At 45.3% G+C, this 15,533-nt stretch overlaps 1 protein-coding gene across 4 annotated transcripts in view; it reads right to left on the reverse strand.

Annotated features, from left to right (window-relative positions):
• Nucleotides 1-15,533, reverse strand: part of LOC108575426 (sodium/calcium exchanger 3) — a 163,040-nt gene that overhangs the window by 118,491 nt on the left and 29,016 nt on the right. For 2 of the 4 annotated variants that reach the window (XM_017938214.1, XM_017938212.1), the window contains exon 3: nt 3,494-3,585. In XM_017938214.1, the coding sequence (XP_017793703.1) occupies nt 3,494-3,585 (92 nt within the window). Of the gene's footprint in view, nt 1-3,489; nt 3,586-15,533 lie in introns of all 4 variants that reach the window. The other 2 variants (XM_017938211.1, XM_017938213.1) reach the window with 1 other exon arrangement.

Here is a 15,533-nt window from a genome sequence, read left to right on the forward strand (position 1 = left end):
AGAAGTCCTCGAACAGCAGCAGCGAACCGGCGCGATGCCATTCCCCTTCTTTGGAAAGGGACTGTGTTCGCGAGTCCGGCGAATCGAGTCACCGTGACCAACATCGCTCCACGGATTCGAGCAACCCATCCACACATCCAGCCTCTCCACTTCTCGATGGGTTTTCGTCGCGTTATTGCCGCGCAATCGGTGTCACGAGAATGCTGGGAATCGATGTCCGGCCTGGCGACACGACGTGAACGAGCCCCGTTGCTAAAGAGCCGCGTTATCCAATACATCGTCCGGCACTTTCGTGGAATTCGCGTGTGCTACGCGGACCCTACAGATAGCCACTTCTCGTGCCTCGTTAAGGCTGTTTCACGCGTGCTTCTATGGAACGCTGTTTGTGCTTGCCGATAGCGATGTTCTTTGAACCTTTTCTCGTGATTCACAGTTGAAACAGTGGATGTTTAGAGGAATTTTATCCTTCAGGGGTAGTATGGAACCATAGTACTCTAAACTTGAGAGTCTTAATCCTTTGCGGTCCGAATAGTCCGGTTATACGTAGTCATTTTGCCACTGTCGTGCAGTACCGTGTAGTTTGCCCTTATTTCGATATTTCAGCGTAATATTAAATACAAAATATTCAGTTTCAATATAACTCGACATAGGATCGCAAAGGGTTAAGTACGAACTAGGCTTAATGCACAACCCAAACAGCACATTTCTCTAGAGAATCTCAAAACCTGAAATTCGCATTTTGCCAAAATACCAAGTGCGTACCGGGCTTAATGCGCAACCCAAACAGCGAGTCTCTCCCTGGAGAATCTCAAAATCTAAACTTCGCATTTTGCCAAAATACCAAGTGCGTACCGGGCTTAATGCGCAACCCAAACAGCGAGTAGTCTTTCTAGAGAATCTCAAAACCTGAAATTCGCATTTTACCAAAATACCAAGTGCGTACCGGGCTTAATGCGCAACCCAAACAGCGAGTAGTCTTTCTAGAGAATCTCAAAACCTGAAATTCGCATTTTACCAAAATACCAAGTGCGTACCGGGCTTAATGCACAGCAGCAAGTGTACATATACAGCGCTGGAAGCGAACAGGTAGAGTTACGGGACCGGTATACGTATATACACAAGGCAGTTACTCTCCGTAAAGATTGTAACGTATCTGCGCCATTACGAGCTCGGTTTGCACAGCACAGCGCCTACTGGTTAACCAATTCTACGTCGTTTGTTACAGAGTGAAACGTAGCGGATAGCGAGGGATAGCAAATCGATATAAGGGGTACAACTAAATGCTTCCGTTCGCTCGAGACTTACGTTCAATCCCGTTGGATCCAGTAGTCGCAAATGCGTGAAGCAGGTTACACAATTAAAGATTAATCTTGTTTGATCACGAGAAAGGCTGTACACGTGTCAACGTGTGCTATTCTCCTTTTGTTTCGCCGCCAGGCGATAAATCAGTTGACGGAAGGACGTCGTCGACGTCGCGCGTTTTTCCCATTTTTCTTCCCCGATCGATAACCCCGTCTCTAATCACTCGTGTACCGCACACTCTAGTTAGATTTATCGTTTCCGCGGGAAAAACAATCGAACGCGATCATCCACGAATATATACACATAACCGAAACTGCAGCGCGAATAATCTATCGGCTGGAAGAAATGCTAATTGCCACGGTAAACGCGTGTGACCTTAAACCGAAATCCCAGAGTGTCGAGAAGCCAGGAAGGCGATCTCGTCCGTCACGATTGCCCTTAATTTTCCGACCATCTTTTTTCCTACGCCATTGGCCTATTTTCAACGACCACCCGTCCTCTGGATCAAGGACGAGCGATCGTTTCGTAACGGCCACTTTGCATTCGTCCAATCAGCTATGCTCATTAGATGCCTGCGCCTGATTTCGTGCAATTAGACCGACCAAGGTCTCTTTCCAGTCGCATTCGATCGTCGAACTGATTGTATCTAAAGTAAGTTAGCCAATCGAGTGAAGATTTCGTATAGAAAAATATAGAGGAGAAAAGAGACGGTGCAAGTGAAAGTGACACGTTTATGGTCAGACAAGCTTCGAATAGCTAGAAAACCGCTATGAAACGGCCTGCATCATAATAACCTTGTTTACCAGACGAGATAAATACGTAGAATAACCCGCTTCAATGGCTTCTCGGGGTTTCTTTCAATCAGGGAAATTACACAAGGAAAAACCACAAAGATCACCGTTGGTGCAACACGGAAATGTAAGCCGCGACTCTTTCTTCCTCCTCTTGTTTCCCCGTTCTATCGAGAAAAATAAAAGAAGAGTCGTCGCCCTTTTCGCCAATCGACCAACTGCCGTGAATGGGGAAAAAAGGGAGCAAGTAGAACGGGAACACGGTTATTCAATTAAAACATTCTCGGTAAGTTCGAACACTTTTCCGAGTCACTCCTCCCTCGGTGTTCCCGTATCCTTCCTCGACATTCTTCGTTCCCTCCCTCGCGGCGCGGCGTTATTTAACACGTTGACTGCCACGCCGAAATCACATGTTTCGCTCAGGACGCCACGAAAGTATTTTTATTATTCCAAGCATATAATGGCAAAATAATAATAAATATGGTTGTATAAGACAACATTCTTACCCATGGGGCGTTTATCTTTCCGGTGGTCACGGGTGACCGATTTGATTTATTTACACCAGAGCCATCAAATATATCTATCCGAAGAAAATTACGACATGAGATGCGGAAAAAGGAAGGGCCAGCATACCTGGTGCGAAAATTTCACAAAGAATGTTATCAAAAAAATTTTGCAAGTTTTAGAGCAAAGATTGCTAAGAATTGGACCAAACGCAAAGAATGTTATCAAAAAAATTTTGCAAGTTTTAGAGCAAAGATTGCTAAGAATTGGACCAAAAAGGTTACCACATACTGCCCAGACTGTATCGATCAACCGCATCTATGCTTGAAATGCTTTAATACAATACACCGGTAGATAGAAGATTTGATAAAAATTAATCTCTCATTTTTTATCTTCTAGTAAAAATTTTTAATTGCTGAATAGTGCACACTTTATTTCAAAATATTCTCTAATCAGCGATGATGTTCAAAATTCATCAACTGTCAATGTTCGTTCAACTTTTACAATTATAAACATTTGAAGCACTCCGGTCACCGATGACCACCGTGGCGCTACAGGAGAAACAATCTGCGGTCACATACGACCACCGTGGCAGTCAACGTGTTAAATCTCGTTACGCTTCGATCTCTCGGTTACTTCTCGACCTTATTAAAAGGGGATTTCCCGAGTCTCTGAGACAGCGAGACGAAAACCACCGTGGCAGTCAACTCTCGGTTACTTCTCGACCTTATTAAAAGGGGATTTCCCGAGTCTCTGAGACAGCGAGACGAATAGAATTCTTTCGCGCCTGGAAACGTCTCTTCGTTTCACACACGAGCGTGTCCCGCAAGAGTGAAGTTTCATCGATCGTGGAAGAAAACGGCACTGTTCGAGCGATTAACCAACAAAATGCTCACCTCCTTGCAACAGCGGCTCACCCAGCTCCACGTAGAACAGCGCGTCCTTCTCGTACGAGTCTTCCTCAACGATCGACAGCGTGATCACTTTCCTGGAAAAGAGAAGACGAGAACAGAAGGGTTTACTAATCGGGTAAAACAGAGAGTATACAGTCTAAGGTGAAGTTTCGCGGAAGTTGAAGGCAAGGTAAAGTAAAGTTTCGACTGGCTTGACTTTGCACCGTTCAAGAACCCTCGTTCTGTCTCGCAGCACACGCCGCTCTTTGTCGCGTTACTCTCGAGTTACGAAAATATTCCCGCAGCGAATTCCGTAGAAAGGGAGAAATTAAGCAGCTCGCTGATTCAACGATCGTATCGAATCGCGATAAACTCGAACGAGAGAATTTTCTGCGGGTAATACACGTTTAATCCTTGCGAATGAATTTGAAAGGCAACGCGATATCTCGCGTTACGCCTATCACGCAGATTCCCCGTTCGATTGTCCCGCGGATATTAACAGCCTGGAAATTCTGTATATTACGATCATTATTCTAGATTGCCGCGTAATGGGGCTCAATAAGCAGGAGTTATGGTAACGTTATGCCAAACCAGCCGGTATCTGCGCTACCGTGAATCCACAGCACCAGGGTGGAACATAACGGAACGTCCACGTCGATGACTAACTGATTGCGGAGATGTATCGCGACGAGCGAAGGACGTTGCTTCAATCTTATCGCGATTACACTTTCTCTCCTCGGATAAGTTATTAGCATGCAGCGGTTGGTTAGAGAAAGAAGAAATAGGTAGAGAAAGTGAACTCGTCGCTGAAGGCCAGATTCTGGTCAGAAATTGTATATACCGGGTGACAAAATTGATTTTGATCAAACTTTGTCAACTTGTTCCATGGGTATGTGTGAGAAAAAAATGTCATATGAACGTAGGTCGTTTGAAGCTTTGTTTGAAAGTTGTAACCACAAGGTGTCCCTTTTTTCGCTATCTTCGCTGAAACTAGTTTTCGCTTGCCTGTACTTTCGTACAGGTTTTCTGTCGTTCTTCTAAATCCACTACAGTTTAGCCATTCTGACATTACGTTTGACCTCGAGTACGTTCTAAGTAAGGCTGCAATCAGGTTAGAAGTTGCATACCGGGTGTAAAAATTGGTTTAGATCAAACTTTGTCAACTTGTTCCATGGGTATGTGTGAGAAAAAAATGTCATATGAACGTAGGTCGTTTGAAGCTTTGTTTAAAAGTTGTAACCACAAGGTGTCCCTTTTTTCGCTATCTTCGCTGAAACTAGTTTTCGCTTGCCTGTACTTTCGTACAGGTTTTCTGTCGTTCTTCTAAATCCACTACAGTTTAGCCATTCTGACATTACGTTTGACCTCGAGTACGTTCTAAGTAAGGCTGCAATCAGGTTAGAAGTTGCATACCGGGTGACAAAATTGATTTCGATCAAACTTTGCCAGCATATTCTATGGGTATGTGTGAGAAAAAAATGTCATATGAACGTAGGTCGTTTGAAGCTTTGTTTGAAAGTTGTAACCACAAGGTGTCCCTTTTTTCGCTATCTTCGCTGAAACTAGTTTTCGCTTGCCTGTACTTTCGTACAGGTTTTCTGTCGTTCTTCTAAATCCACTACAGTTTAGCCATTCTGACATTACGTTTGACCTCGAGTACGTTCTAAGTAAGGCTGCAATCAGGTTAGAAGTTGCATACCGGGTGACAAAATTGATTTCGATCAAACTTTGCCAGCATATTCTATGGGTATGTGTGAGAAAAAAATGTCATACGAACGTAGGTCGTTTGAAGCTTTGTTTAAAAGTTGTAACCACAAGGTGTCCTTTTTTTCAAGATCTTCGATCAAACCAGTATTAGCTTTCTTCTACTTTCGCAGGGGTTTTGTGACATTGCATTTGACCTCGAATACGTTCTAATTGTCTTTTTCCTGAAACCGTCTGGATCCTCATAGATTGCTGCGGTACTCTTTTCTCGTTGGTCCTCAAAATCTATTCGTAAAGTCCAAATCCAACCGACCAACGACGTTGCGGGAGTCTCCCAAATTTACCACAAAGGGAACGTCTGGGAAAGTTTCCGAAGGCTCGAGTTCCATCCGATATCTCTCCGTTTGTGAATAATTAATACCAACACACATAATCGAAAGGAACGATTACGGAGATAAGGGAGACGTGTCAAACGAGTTCTATCTCGGAAGTGTTTATAAGTGACGACGGATGCAACGAGGTCGCGAACAGAGAGTGTACGCCGATGAGATTCGACGTTGTCGAGGCCAGACGATACGCTAAATTGATTTGGCTGCCAGTCTGCATCGATTTGAATTTCAAATTTGAACGTCTAATTTGGCAAAAGCCAGCGGCCGTTACTTGATTATGAGGCGTGTATGCAGCAGCGAAGCTGATTGAAAAGTGCCTGGATGGATTCTGACGTTCTATAGGCCAAAAGGCTAACGAAATTTTCACCTCTGTCCCCTTTTTTTTCCCTGCCTATTTTTGCTACCTTGCTTTCGTTCCGATATTTTTCCAGTTGTTCACGCGTTATAAATGTTGCTTCAACTGTGAGAATTTTTCAACCAACGAATAGAATAATTACACGTTTGAGTATATTTTTTCCGTCGAAAGATGACACGAATGTAAGGCAGAGAAATCGAGCTAGCAACGGTGTAAGTATACTTTTCATTCGATTTCCGTGGCTCTACGAAGGCAAAGTCTTTCTGAAATAGCTCTGACCTTAGACTTGAAGCCACGTCGCGGCGATAACCCGCTGGCTTGTAGTGCATGGACAGTTTGTGGCGACCAAGTACACCGTATCGATCGATGTCCGTTCGTTCGTGTGCACGCATACTAACCATACTCACGAGCAGAAGAGCAGATTCACGCTTGCTCGTGGTCACAGTTTATGCAAACATTGTCTTCGACAGATGAACTTTCCGATCTGACAAGAGACTTCTCGGCGTTTCTCCCTTTCGTTCGAGAATAAAATCCAATCTTTCCCAAGTTTCAACGAAGAGATTCGATCGTAGAAATTCATACGTCTCTGCTGAACTAACGTAATTCACCGAATCAATAGGCTAAACAGAAATAAAGGAAAACAGACAATAAAAGATACTCTTCCTCTGTATACGAGCTCTCTTCAAGTCCAATTTGCAGGGTCGCTTCGGTGGTCATATCCGAACGTTATTCAGCGATGTGCACGCTAATGCAAATGTGCATTAACCCAGTTAGGCCTGTTTACGATAAACTCGAACGTTGTTCAGAACGTCCTTGAGATCGGCTAAGGCCTCTTGCAGCACGCGCTAATGGGCCCACTCACTCGTTGCTCGAACCTCATCCAACCACACCGCACCGGTTTCGCACTTTGCCAACTAACGTTCGAGCCTCGAGTGTGGATCGGCGCTAATCAAAAGATCATCGAGCGGTGTTTGAACGAAAACCGCGTCGAAGCTTCGTTCACCAGCCGACTCGAGATCAATCAATCGCTTCGAGAGCTGCTTCTCTACGGCTTCCCTTGCTGACGCTAATGTGCGCCTCGTCCAGTATTAACCGGCGTGGTTCGCTTTTGTTTCGAGTACAAGCTCTTTAAGACGAACTTCGGTATTGCAAAATCGGGAGTATTTTTTTGAAAATGCGTGGAAATCTTTGATTCGTCGTTTCTCAGGCGACAGAATCGCGGGCTTTCTTTGGGCATAAGTGGAAAGTTTCAGAAAACCTTGAAAAAATAATCGAAACAGCCTATAGATAGTTCTACTGCAAGCTCTTTAAGACGAGCTTCGGTATTGCGAAATCGGGAGTATTTTTTTGAAAATGCGTGGAAATCTTTGATTCGTCGTTTCTCAGGCGACAGAATCGCGGGCTTTCTTTGGACATAAGTGGAAAGTTTCAGAAAACCTTGAAAAAATAATCGAAACAGCCTATAGATAGTTCTACTAAAGAAAATCGAAACAGCCTATAGACAGTTCGACTAAAGATACTGTACGTACAAACAAGAGAACAGAATCGCGCACTTTCTTCAGACATAAGTGGAAAGTTTCAGAAAACCTTGAAAAAATAATCGAAACAGCCTATAGATAGTTCTACTAAAGATAATCGAAACAGCCTATAGACAGTTCGACTAAAAATACTGTACAACCAAGAGAACACAATTGCGCACTTTCTTTGGACGTAAGCAGAAAGTTTGAAATAATCTTGAAAAAAAATCGAAACAGCCTATAGCCAGCTGGACTAAAAATAATTGAAACAGCCTATAGACAGTTCGACTAAAGATACTGTACGTAGAAACGCGAGAACAGAATCGCGTGCTTTCTTTGGACGCAAATGGAAAAGGTTTCAACTGATTAAAACGTGCATTTAATTAATCTGGAAAAAATAATCGAACCAGGCTATAGATAGTTCGACCAAAGAAATTGCAAAGGAAGAAACAGAGGACGCGTGGCAATCGAAGCTTCCGAGATCGGTGTACGAATAAAATTGCTCGCTCCAATCTTGTCACCAATAAAGAAGAGTTATGCTCGGCTTTACGAGTACGGAGGGCGAACTTCTATTCGCGGAGGAGGCCGATCGAATTCTGCAAGAATTCAATTTTCGCGTCTCATCTCACCACCCCTGGTCAAGGCTGCCTCAGCCGGCGTATTCGTCGGCCTTGCCCCATTACTAGCGACAATTTTCGTAATGACAGACCGTTTAAGCACGGCGAAAATACCGCTCTTGTGTATTGTACGCCACTTCCTGCGTCCTCGTTCGATTATTCTTCAAACGTTTCATCGAAACGCAATTCTCTCCCCTTACTTCCAACACTCGACAATCGTTCAACCGTGAATCAACGAGTTTAATCTGCTCTACTGTTCCTTAAAAGGACGAAATTTTTAGTCGAAAGCTTCACATCACTGTGCAAGAATTTTCCGAAGAAAGTTGGGAATTTCAAAAATTTTCAAGGGCAATTCTTCACCGTTACAGTCTAGCAAATCCAAGCATTGTAAATTGCTACGGGAGCTATTCTGTGCACCGTTAATTGCAAAATCTACGAAAAGCGTACGTAGATTTTCATCAGAGAGTCATCGAAATGCTTCTTCATCAGCGATTATTAACAGAGACCAATAGGAGGGAGCAGTTTGTTACGCCCAGCGAAACTGACCCACATTCGTAGCAAGTAGCCGTTGGAACCGACGGGAAAGGAAGCTTTCTTCTTTTTTCCTGGACTCCAGCTTTGCTGGAACTGGTTCGATCAATCGGCGATCTCGTTCGGTCCGGTCCAGCCAATCCAATCTATCCGGAATTCGATTTTTCACCCACGAAATCGACGAGAACCAGTCCATGGTAAATAGAATTGCAAAGTTACGCGGATAAAGCTCCGCCGTTTCTTCCATTTTTTCTCAAAATCCTTCTCTGTCTCCGTAGTCCTTCCCTCGCCTTCCAATCCTTGCACGCACTCGCTCGTTTTGTAAATCGATAAAACACGCGTGTTTTTCGTCCGAGTGAATTCTTCGTAGCAATTAAACAAGATTAAGCGTCGGAAAAGAATTGCACTCACGGGCAAACGGGAATTCTACCGACATTCACAGCTCGCTTAATGCAGCTCGACACAGTCGTCTGTTCAAAGAAGCAGCATCCCTTTCGTTCCACGCGTTCCGTACTCGCGAGAGCAGCCACTCTTATTCGACTTAATTAAACCAACGAAATCTCGCTAACGTGCTGCACAATCTCACAAATATTCCCGTTCCCGTGTCTCACGGGAGGGAGGCAGAGGGCCAAGGTAACCGAAATACCACGGAACAAATCCCTGCTATATGGGCCACGGTCTCGAGGATACATTCTCCACGCCGAATCCAGGACGTACATCCTTCCAACGTGTATATACACACCGTGGCCAGATATCCGACAGGCTTGATCTTCCCTAAGCGCGTATCAAAAATTTAAGCTCATCTCCTGCCTCCCCCTCGCCGGAGAATCAAATACCACGGAAACTGTTTCGAGGAAATCGTCCTGGGAGTCTTTACCGGACTACCCTCCGACGTCAACTTTACGGTCACACGTGGGCAGTTGAGTAAGGGAGTTTTTTGGAACACTCGAATCGTGGAGATCTGAGTGCTTGTCTTTTAACCATTTCGTTGCTTAACGTTATTGTCTGCTACGGTTCGAGGCACTCGGGATTCCCGCGTGCGTCACTCAAGGGTACGCTTGGTATAGTCGGGGCCACGATACAGCGAAGTCGTAAAATCGGTCAGACGTCAAAGTAAACATGTTTTAGCCGCCGGGACCCGAAAATTGACAGAGATACGAGCAGATAAGTACTTGGAACCATTGTCAGGACCGTACGAAGAATTCTTGTATCCAGCGAAAGTCAACTGATTCTAATATATTTACTGAAAACTGCATGCAGCTAGGACAAATTAGGGTTTCTCCCTCTGGGGGAAACCGCTTTTGGAAGTACGGTTACAGGTAAAGGTCTTATTGATGTCTTTAGCATCTTAGTTTATCTACTCGTGTTATATACAGATAGAAAGTGCAAAAAGATTGTGTAGCTTAATATTAACATATTTTCCATTTGTAAATGAAATACCATTTTCTACTTGAAGTACCAAAGTTTATTGTTGGAACCCTCAAACAGACTGCAACACACGGCCTTGAGTGCCGCAACATCAATCGATGCCGATTCTTCAGAGTTTAATTTACGACCTCGCTATATCGTGGCCCCAACTATAACTTGTAGAGTAACCGCTTTTTTTTCGCTACCATACCGAGTACGAGCTGCGTACTCGCTAGACCCCCCGTGGCCTCAGGTAGCAGACTAGCAATAGTTGCTTTGTCCTCCTAATCACGGAGGTGGTCCTTCGAAGACGAGCCTATTAGATTTAGTCGGCACACCACCTGCTAAATTCGACAAAGCTCGAAAGCACATCACAACAGCAACCTACGCTACTCCTACATAAAAATACTACACAATTCTTATACCACACACAAACGAAAAAAAGAACATTACTCCAGACCAAACAGGCGCACTCTTCTCGATAGATAAATCACCGGGGAATAATCGAAAGGACGAATAGGCCGTCGGAGTGGAAGGCTCGAGCAGAACGGCGGGATAATTACGGGGAAGATCATCGCAGACTCGGTCTATTAAGCTGTCAAACGTTCCTCTTTCCACCAGAAGTATTCACGGGCGATTAAACGCTAACAAACGGGAATATCTCCAGAGACGAGAGATATCTCTTATCGAGCGATAACAGGGTGAAAGTTCGCGCGAACCAACGCGATAACGCGTCGCTGGTTTCGCGTACCGTGTCGAGACGCCTGTATCCGACGTAATTCCTATCTGGAGAGCCTCATCCTCGAGGATTCCCCGCCAAGAGCGACGCGCGTGCATTCGAATCGGAGCGACGCGACGCGTGCATGCAACGCGAACGTTGCACGCGAGCCATCCAGAGTCGCATTCTGCTCTCTCTCGTTTCGCCTATTGTTTCAACGCGAAACCGCGTTCCGTGAAGCACGAACAAGCATGCCAGAAACGCGAGCTTCGAAACTTTACTCCCGCGGTGTGTACCTGGTGCACCTTTTCAATGGATCCAACGATACCCTCGGACGAACCTCGCGGAGGTCGTTTAATAATTCGAGGCTTCTTTGGAGTGTGAAAGATTCACGAGTCGAAGGAGAGCGAAGGGTGCGAAAGAGCCGAGAAAATTTCGGGGTCGTGATGTGAAATTCACGGGGGAAAAGGGGTTTGCTGGATGGAATCGAATTTGCGTTTCTGTCGGTGGAACGAGAAGGTATTGTCCGGTGGATTAGCTATTTCTCTTGGCCTTGTTGGACAGTGTATCTTCTTTTGAGTGACCTATGATCTGGGGGGTGGCATTTTCGTGTAGTTTTTCCCACTATCGAAAAATGTACATCACCCCCGCGATGCGTCCTCGCACGAAGGTGTCGCGGGACCTTTCGCGGAAGGGAACGACAGAAGTCATCTGACCACGCCAAGAGTCGCTCCTTTTAGAAGTTTAGACCATTAGCAATAGTTGCTTTGTCCTCCTAATCACGGAGGTGGTCCTTCGAAGACGAGCCTATTAGATTTAGTCGGCACACCACCTGCTAAATTCGACAAAGCTCGAAAGCACATCACAACAGCAACCTACGCTACTCCTACATAAAAATACTACACAATTCTTATACCACACACAAACGAAAAAAAGAACATTACTCCAGACCAAACAGGCGCACTCTTCTCGATAGATAAATCACCGGGGAATAATCGAAAGGACGAATAGGCCGTCGGAGTGGAAGGCTCGAGCAGAACGGCGGGATAATTACGGCGCAGATCATCGCAGACTCGGTCTATTAAGCTGTCAAACGTTCCTCTTTCCACCAGAAGTATTCACGGGCGATTAAACGCTAACAAACGGGAATATCTCCAGAGACGAGAGATATCTCTTATCGAGCGATAACAGGGTGAAAGTTCGCGCGAACCAACGCGATAACGCGTCGCTGGTTTCGCGTACCGTGTCGAGACGCCTGTATCCGACGTAATTCCTATCTGGAGAGCCTCATCCTCGAGGATTCCCCGCCAAGAGCGACGCGCGTGCATTCGAATCGGAGCGACGCGACGCGTGCATGCAACGCGAACGTTGCACGCGAGCCATCCAGAGTCGCATTCTGCTCTCTCTCGTTTCGCCTATTGTTTCAACGCGAAACCGCGTTCCGTGAAGCACGAACAAGCATGCCAGAAACGCGAGCTTCGAAACTTTACTCCCGCGGTGTGTACCTGGTGCACCTTTTCAATGGATCCAACGATACCCTCGGACGAACCTCGCGGAGGTCGTTTAATAATTCGAGGCTTCTTTGGAGTGTGAAAGATTCACGAGTCGAAGGAGAGCGAAGGGTGCAAAAGAGCCGAGAAAATTTCGGGGTCGTGATGTGAAATTCACGGGGGTAAAGGGGTTTGCTGGATGGAATCGAATTTGCGTTTCTGTCGGTGGAACGAGAAGGTATTGTCCGGTGGATTAGCTATTTCTCTTGGCCTTGTTGGACAGTGTATCTTCTTTTGGAAGATGGTGCTCCCGCAAATGTGAAGATAATCTCTGCAAACTTTTAAGTGGGTATACCTTAACCCTTTCACTGCTATTGGCGCTTTGAAAATTTGCTCGCATAGTGCTACCGGAGCCTTTTGGCGCACTTGCATATTAATTCAAGCCTTAATTTTCTCCTCTGCACTCTTCCGCGTCAAAGTGACATGACTAAAAGTGAAAATTTTGCGACCAGAACGTCCGAATCTGTCACGGGCGTGTACTAAAATTTGCCGCAGCGAAAGGGTTAACACTAACCGTACCACGCCCCGGTCAAATGACCGGTTTTGAAATTTCAATTTAAAACCACGCACCTGTTTTTCCCCTGTATTTTCTTAAAAATAGAAATATGTAATTTTTCTTTTTTTATTATTATCTAAAGGCTGTTTCCTATATTAAATTGACAACCACCTGCATTCTTTTCGGGAGAAATGTGATTATTTCGTAACCGGTCGTTTGCCCGGATAAGTGTCGGTACGGTTAGTGTTAAGAAACCACGACATATGCACTCTATAAAAAAGGGAAAATATGAAAATTGCGTTGAAATGTGATGTTTGCTCGAATTTTATTGCACTTCCACGTTAATTTAAAATACCGAATTTTAAACGACGAATTTTCCAGCCCTGGTTAAAGTCTACCGGGTTTGTCTGACGATCATCTTCGATCTCTTCGCGTTTGGTTAAAATACGGTAGGGTTTTCTGTTTTTTGAAACTTTTAAAATGATCCAAACACTTATTGTGGGACTTTGTTGATTAATTTTTAGTCAATAAATTGTCAGAAAGTACTCCGACTCAGCGTAAGGTGGTCGTAAAATTAATTAAACGTTTCTACGCTCTGGCAACAGTGTATTTTACACGAAGACTATTTCCGCGTTGTCTGAACGTCGTTCGCAGAAAGTACGCATTCAACCTGCGTCGTCCTGCCGATCCCTGTCCACCCCCCTACTCGAACGGGCCCAGGGAAAGACCCAAAGGGGCGGAGTTACCCCCACCGAGCACGCTGGGCGTGGCTTCGAGATGCCCGCTTCACCATCTTCGGGACGGATTTTCTCACAAAATTAAAAGTACCCCACGTGTCGCCGGTGCTGTTCACTGTTATTGTTTTTTTATTTGTAACAAGAAAACGTAATTCGCTCTCTCGATGCTCACGGTCCACTGGTCAATCACACACGCTTCCACACTCTTCTTCTTTTTTCTCGAACACACGCATCCACAGACACACTCACACACTCGCTCCATTTCACTGGAAAAGGACGAGACGTCGCAATTGGCTTGGCAACCCCCGTGTTATCGCCTAAACAAACACTCGCACCAACTCTCTCCATTTCTCCGTCTCTCCCCGCAGTCCCTCTTTCATACAAAAAACCCTTTCAACCCTTCCGTTACTATCGGTGTTTCGAAAATTTGCTCTCCTTTTGGTGCACTTGCACCTTAATTTACCGAATTTTACCCGAAATTCGGGAAAATTCAATAACTTCCGCAGCCGTCAAAAATTTATAGCGAAAGAGTTAATTTCTCTCTCGTCGAATACCAAAGATTCGCAAATTAACAATTTCCCGAAAGGGTTAATTTCTCTCTCTCGTACAATTCCAAGGATTCGCAAATAAACAATCTCCAGCGGTCCACCCTTCAAACGATTATCGTTGGAAGCCAATATTCACGTCACACTCTACAAAGATCGCACACAAGAGACATTTGTCGTATTCTACGCGGACAGAAACAGCGTGGACGTGCACTCGCGGCAATTACGTCGCGGCTTCTTATCGAGCTTCCGCGATAAATATATCGGCGCACCGCAGCAGGCACGCGAGCAAGTGATGAAAAGGACAACGTTGAATCGCGATGCTGTGAAGAGCGGAGTGAATGGTCTTGGAGCGACGCTGCGGGCGGAACGACTCGACTTCCGGTCGCGGTTCCGAAAAGGAAGTCGGCTGAAAGCGGCGGCTGGCTTTCCACGCGGTTCTTCCAGCCCCGTGGATTTCGACGCGACGATTCACATGGAAAATCGCGTATACACACACACGTATACGATAAAGCTCCAAGATGAAAGCATCTTTCAGCCTCTTAATCGTGTTTCTTGCTACTCGTCGAACAAGGGACCCTCTTTTCCACGTGAAACTCTTCGGATAAGAGTCTCACGGCGATCGACGCTGGTGCAAAGTAAATTAACCTGGTAACCGAGTTCCCAGAATAGAAATTGTAACTAATTACTTATGTAAAAATAAACTACCGTGTTCCAAGTGTCGACGAACCAACGACGAGTGAACTCGTCTCCCCGGTGAAAAGTTTCGAGTGCGCGATGAATCTTCTTTAGGGGGGAAATTCTGTTGATTATCTCTCGATTGACGAAGTGCCTTCGGAAAATATTCACACACAGGCGCGCGCAAACTGTATACGTTTAAACAATAATAATCGACGAGATGACACGATAGAACGCGGAATGGTAGGAGGGCTGTCGAGAGGTGACGCGGGACTCTTACAAAATCAACGAAGATTAATATGTACGGGGGTGTGGTGTGGTGTTTGGGGTGTAGATACATTGTTGCGTTACGCGCCGGTGATTAGTCGGACAATGCACGCGTCTGGCCGCGGACTCGGTATTTATCCGTGGTCTCTTCTGTTCCCTATATACGCGCGGCGTTAATTAATTTCCCGTTTAAATAAGCTCATCGCGAGCGCCACGACGCGACGCTGCCGCGGCCACCTAATTAATCAACCTCCCTACATCGAATGACGCTAACGAACCCGTACCCGTTCATGCACTTCAAAACGTTCGCGGAGTGTGATAACCACCGGTGCTGAAAAGTAATTGTCATTATATACCGGAGCCGCGATTAATTGATACGTTGTGTAATTAATAGACCTTGGGATTATTGTCGCGGTTTAATTAGCGTCACTCCTCGATCTCGGTTTTTTCCCTCCCCGTTTTTTACTCCTTTTCAACGACGTTTCTCTCGTCCACCTTGCTCATCCTTTCAAAACGCTTGAAATTATTGAAC

Source organism: Habropoda laboriosa, unplaced genomic scaffold, assembly GCF_001263275.1.
Source record: "Habropoda laboriosa isolate 0110345459 unplaced genomic scaffold, ASM126327v1 scaffold297, whole genome shotgun sequence".
Taxonomy (NCBI): domain Eukaryota; kingdom Metazoa; phylum Arthropoda; class Insecta; order Hymenoptera; family Apidae; genus Habropoda; species Habropoda laboriosa.